Consider the following 5,626-nt stretch of genomic DNA (forward strand, 5'->3'; position numbering starts at 1 on the left):
TCTGTTTCACAGCTAAGATTTATGACACTTTCATTTTACTTTGTCAATGCATGAAACTCAAAGTGGTTGCACAAAGGAAGTAAGAAAAACAAAACACAAACAAACAAACAAACAAACAAAACAAAAAAAAAAAACGCCAACCAAGGTAGAAGTATAAGTTGATACACGTTTTCTAGAAAGTAGTTTGATCATGCTTAGCAAAAGACTAAAAAGAATTCATATGCCTTTTGACTCAGCTATTCCATTTCAAGGAATTTAGCCTAAGGGAAAAATGATGGTTTTTCATAAAGGCTTAGTCCCAAAAATGTTTATGACAGTGTAGTCTATAATAGAAACAATTAAGGAAATTAAATGCCCGTAAAGAAGAGATTGGTTGCAAAAGTTATGCTACACTAGAAAGCTGATTTTTCTCCATCACAGCCCCCTCATTACTTTCAGAGCACTTATTATGTTAATCATGTCTCCTGCAGTAAACTCCAGGAAAGCAGGGTCCTTGTCTGTCCTGTTCACCATTGTATACACCATTGTTTATGAGCTGGCACACAACGGACACAAATGAATATTTAAATACATACAAGACAGTTTATGTAGTATGATTCCATTTTTGTAAAAAAAAAAAAAAAAAAAAAAAAAAAAAAAAAAAAAAAAAAGCCTATGTACGTTATTAGTGCTTTCCCCTAGATAGGGTCAGCAAACTAGACCCTGGACTCACTAAATAAAGTTTTATTGCAACACAGCCACACTCTTTCTTTTACATGTTGTCTATGGCTGCTTTTGTACTAAAATGGCACAGCTGAGTAGCTGCAACACAGTTTGTGTTGCCCACAAAGCTAAAAATATTCACTATGTGGCCCTATGGAGAAAAAGTTTGCAGACTCCTGCTTTAAATGGTAGAAGTTTCTTTTGTGCTGTCTAATTCACATAAACACACGCACACGTGTATGTATGTGTGTGTGTGTATTTAACAATGAACATATATTACTTTTGTAACCAGGAAAAGTTAAAGTTATTTTTGCAAAAGAAAGACAGGAATGAAGGAACAAAGAAAAAAGAAAAGAAAGGAGGGAATTATTTATTCATGTTTACCAGTATAGAAAAATGTCCACAGCAAGCAAAATTTTAAGTATGGTATGAACAGGATCGTTATATTTTTGTAATGTCTGGATAAAGAACTGAAAGGAAAAAACGGTTAGCATGGCTATATCTGGGTAAGGGAAATACAAATGGCTTTTATTTCCTTCTTTGTTCTTAGTTGTATTTTTTCAATTTTCCAGAATAAACACGCTTTACTTTTGTAATAAGAAAAAGAGAAAATAAGCTATATTGAAGATAGAGAAAAAAAAATGTCAGTCTACATAAAAAGCAACAATGTTAACTCCGTTGCCGCCATGGCACCTGTTGCTTGTGGCAAAGGGGGGCAAAAAAAAGAAGCAGGTTCTGAAGTTCACTCTTGATTGCACCCACCCTGTAGAAGATGGAATCATGGATGTTGCCAATTTTGAGCAGTTTTTGCAAGAAAGGATCAAAGTGAACAGAAAAGCTGGGAACCTTGGTGGAGGGGTGGTGACCACCGAAAGGAGCAAGAGCAAGATCACCGTGACATCCGAGGTGCCTTTCTCCAAAAGGTATTTGAAATATCTCACCAAAAAATATTTGAAGAATAATAATCTACGTGACTGGTTGCACGTAGTTGCTAACAGCAAAGAGAGTTACGAATTATGTTACTTCCAAATTAACCAGGACGAAGAAGAGGAGGAAGATGAGGATTAAATTTCATTTATCCAGAATATTTTGTATGAGTTCTTGAATAAAACTTGGGAACTAAAAAAAAAAAAAAGCAACAATGTTTCTACCAGGTTTTGAACATTTACTTGGGGTCCTGGGAGTGTGTCCCTTTGGGCACATTGCTTGTCATTACTGCCCTCCACTAAAATGGTAACATGGCCAAGGTTGAAGTGTTAAAATCTTGTGCCACTTTTTTTTTCCCCTAAATTATTTATGTTGTCCTCTAAACAGAATGGATGTTTTTCTTTATGTTAAAAAGTTTTAAAAAGTCCACTGAATTCTTTGTGAAGCACAGTTTACCATTTCTATCTAGACTAGAAAGTGTATTTAGAAAAGAAGTTTTCTGGCTTAGTAGCCGACCCTTGTCCCCACAATCACATTTCCCTAATTTCAGCCTTAGCTGAGGTTGACAGTTCTAGCAATATGAATGGCTCCCACCGCATTATTCCACCATTTGTCTTTCTGCTTTTAGGAGGAGGTAACACCCGCCGGGGCAGCCCTCAACAATGGGGAGCAGTGGATAAATGTCCCAGCCTCTGGGCTGCAGACTTGGCAGACAGAAGCCCCTGTTGCCTGTAGAAGCCATCTTTCTTGGCTTTTCTCCATCTCTTGTTCACTCTCTCCACTTCTTTCTCCTGCTTCCTGGGAATCTCCTCTCCCAAACTAGCTTCCTGCACCCAAGATACTGTCTCAGGTTCTGCTTTGGAGGAACTCACACTAAAAGAGTTTGTAAGCAAATGGCAAATTAATAACAAAAATTACACCACAGAGCCCAGAAAGCGCTCATAGATGGGGTCAAACAGAGCTCATTAGCTTTTAGGATACATGTGCTCATTATATGACTATTGATTAGATTTTTACATTGGGCCATGTGGGCTGGGTATACTATGGTGAACTAGATAGACACAGTCTATGCTCACAGAGCATGAGGCATTAAACAATGATTATGCAAATTATACTAACAGAAAGGACAGGAAAGATGGGAAGATACAGGAAAAACTAGTCTAGTCTGAGATTTAACATGGGTTTCTGAGAACACAACATTTAAACTGAGCCTTAAAGTAGGGGTTAGCCAAAAAGTAGGGAAGAGCTACAATGTGTCCTCACCATACAAAGACTGAACATGGAAGGCAGACATTTGATGGGCTAATTAACCATGTTACAGGATTTGAAGATTTCAAAAAATATATAGCCAGTCAAATTCTCCTCTTTCATCTGACATGGTTAAATATCCCATGAGCAGAACAAGTATCTGGATATCTTCAGGGTATTAATTACTGAGAGGACCAAAGTTGGCCATTAAGATTCAAACATGGCTTGGAAAAACACGCTTGTAATCAGAGCCAGTGTACTTGGTAGATTTTACTCTTTTTTTTTTTTTTTTTTTGAGACGGAGTCTCGCTCTGTCGCCCAGGCTGGAGTGCAGTGGCCGGATCTCAGCTCACTGCAAGCTCCGCCTCCCGGGTTCACGCCATTCTCCTGCCTCAGCCTCCCGAGTAGCTGGGACTACAGGCGCCCGCCAGGTCGCCCGGCTAGTTTTTTGTATTTTTAGTAGAGACGGGGTTTCACCATGTTAGCCAGGATGGTCTTGATCTCCTGACCTCGTGATCCGCCCGTCTCGGCCTCCCAAAGTGCTGGGATTACAGGCTTGAGCCACCGCGCCCGGCCATTTTACTCTTATTACCTAGGGAGAATGTGGGTCTTCCATGAGGTGGCAAAAAAACCCAGTCTAACCTTGAAGCTGATGGGCTGGTTTAAAAAAAAAAAGGAGTCTAATTTGCTCCAAAGACCCACTGCTTCCGATTCACAAAGATGTCATTTAAAACTGGTTTGAAGAACACCTGCCTGCTGATTCATTCTGAAATGGGGAATCAACTCAGAAGAATCTGATCCTCACAAACCTCTAGGGCACACACACTTCCTGAGACTCTGAATGTGCTTAACTTCCTGCTAAACACACAGTGCTTTATGTGCTAACAAAACGCAATAAATACACCGTTGGTACTTCTATGTTTATGATCCACTGCCTTTTTTCTTGCAGCGATCTTGTAAGAATTTCACTTCATATTTTTACTATTCTCACTGCATACTAATACTTCAAACATTTCAGTAAATTATGGTTCTCTGGTTCCTACTTCAGAATCATTTAACTGACTTAATGAGCTCTGTCTAATTATTGCATTTCACCTTTCTTATTAAAGTGCAGCAGTGTTTTGGCTGAAATAGCTGGTAATAGCTCAAATACTCAGAAAGGAAAAAAAATGAGGATGGATAATGCAGGACTCACTACAGCCCATTTTATGCTAGACACAATTTTTAAGAATATATAGATATATGTATACCTTAATCCACTCATACATTCATTACATATTTATAAAATGCCTGTATGTGCTATGCATTTGTGAGAGATACCAGAACAGCTTTAATGGTGTTCTTAGATTGGCATCCTTCTATGAGGGGCACAAAACACACTGATTGAAAACTCTGGAGTCAGACTGCATATATTGAAATCTTGGCTTCACCATTAGCCATGTGACCTTGGGCAAAACAATGAGCCAATCCGTGCCTCAGTTTTCCCATCTGCAAAATGAGAGTTAAAGTATTAATAGCATCTACCTCCACAGGACTGTTGTGGGCATTAAATTAGTCAGTACATACATAACATGTCAAAAGACTACCAGGGGCATAACAGGCACTTGGTAATTGTTACCTCTTTTGTGTTCCCTATTGAATTGTGGTGGTCTATAACAAACTCACAGCAACTGTAGGTGTCTCTATCTACTTATCTATTTAATTAGTTATCCATTATTTATTTTTATTTATTGTTTACCTCCATCAAATTATAGGATACATGAAGAGAGAAACTACATGCCCAGTGCCTGGCATTGTGCTTGGTTATAGTAAGGCACTAGTAGATGTTTGTTGAATGAATGAACCAAGGAATAAATGATTCTCTGTCAGTATGCATGACCCCTCTCATTCCCCACAGCCTTTCGCTTCAGAGATTTCCATCACACATGTCTATCATATGCCATTCGTTGGAAATTCCACATGGTTTTATACCCAGATGGTGCCCGTGACAAAGGGAAGGCGTTCTGGCATGCGTGAAAGTTACGATGCCAGATGACAAGCCAATTCACTGTATTATTCATCATCAAATGTTGTTGGCCAGAGAACCGACTGCTGTCTGCAGAGCTCCACAATGGTCAAGTGAAGAGGCTGATTTTTAACGGAAGGTAGTAGCATCTTTAGAGAGACAGGGTGATGTAGTAGGAAGATGAGGTTTAAAAAGTGAGATGTTCCTCAGCCTTGTCTCGGCTTAGCAAGGTTGGGCAAGTCACTTCACTCTTTGGGGCTCTTGGATTACTGTATTTGTAAATGGAGGACACAAATTGTCATCAGTAATTCCCAAAACTGGTTGCACACCAGAATCTTCTGGAAAGCTTTTTAAAATACAGTTTCTTTTTGGCTAGCAGGAGGCAAATTTGTAATATAAAGGGCCAGATATTCCAGGTTTGGCAGGCCATATGATCTCTGTCACAACTACTCAGACTTGACTCTGCCATTATGTAATCAAAGCAACCACAGACAATATGGCAACAAATGGGTGTGTCTGGATTTGACCAGGTTGCCTATAGGACACAGCTTCCTGAGCCCTCCTCTAGGCCATCTGTGGCCTCCCAGCGTAAGGGCTAGTTCTCTGCATATTTACAAAAGCTCCTCTAAGTGACGTCAGCAGCCGAGATGTTTGTGAACCACCAAATACATGATCTATAGGGCTCCTTCCAGCTCTAATTGGAGCTGAGATTCTACATTTCTTATTTTCACTATGAGAAACGGC

At 39.5% G+C, this 5,626-nt stretch overlaps 1 protein-coding gene across 1 annotated transcript; it reads left to right on the top strand.

Moving 5' to 3' along the window:
- Nucleotides 1-351: 351 nt before the first annotated feature.
- LOC104657840 (60S ribosomal protein L22-like) lies at nucleotides 352-1,770 on the top strand. The gene is made up of 2 exons (XM_010357708.1): nucleotides 352-381; nucleotides 1,414-1,770. Exons 1-2 carry the CDS (start codon nucleotides 352-354, stop codon nucleotides 1,768-1,770), a joined length of 387 nt encoding a protein of 128 aa, XP_010356010.1.
- Nucleotides 1,771-5,626: the final 3,856 nt, after the last annotated feature.

The sequence above is a fragment of the Rhinopithecus roxellana genome, chromosome 1 (genome assembly GCF_007565055.1).
Source record: "Rhinopithecus roxellana isolate Shanxi Qingling chromosome 1, ASM756505v1, whole genome shotgun sequence".
Lineage (NCBI taxonomy): Eukaryota > Metazoa > Chordata > Mammalia > Primates > Cercopithecidae > Rhinopithecus > Rhinopithecus roxellana.

Excerpts from the sequence above, each read along its gene's own strand:
- LOC104657840 (XM_010357708.1), top strand. The coding sequence starts at position 352 with ATGCCCGTAAAGAAGAGATTGGTTGCAAAA. Across the intron at positions 382-1,413 it reads AGAAGAGATTGGTTGCAAAA|GGGGGCAAAAAAAAGAAGCA; the intron begins GTTATGCTACAC and ends CTTGTGGCAAAG.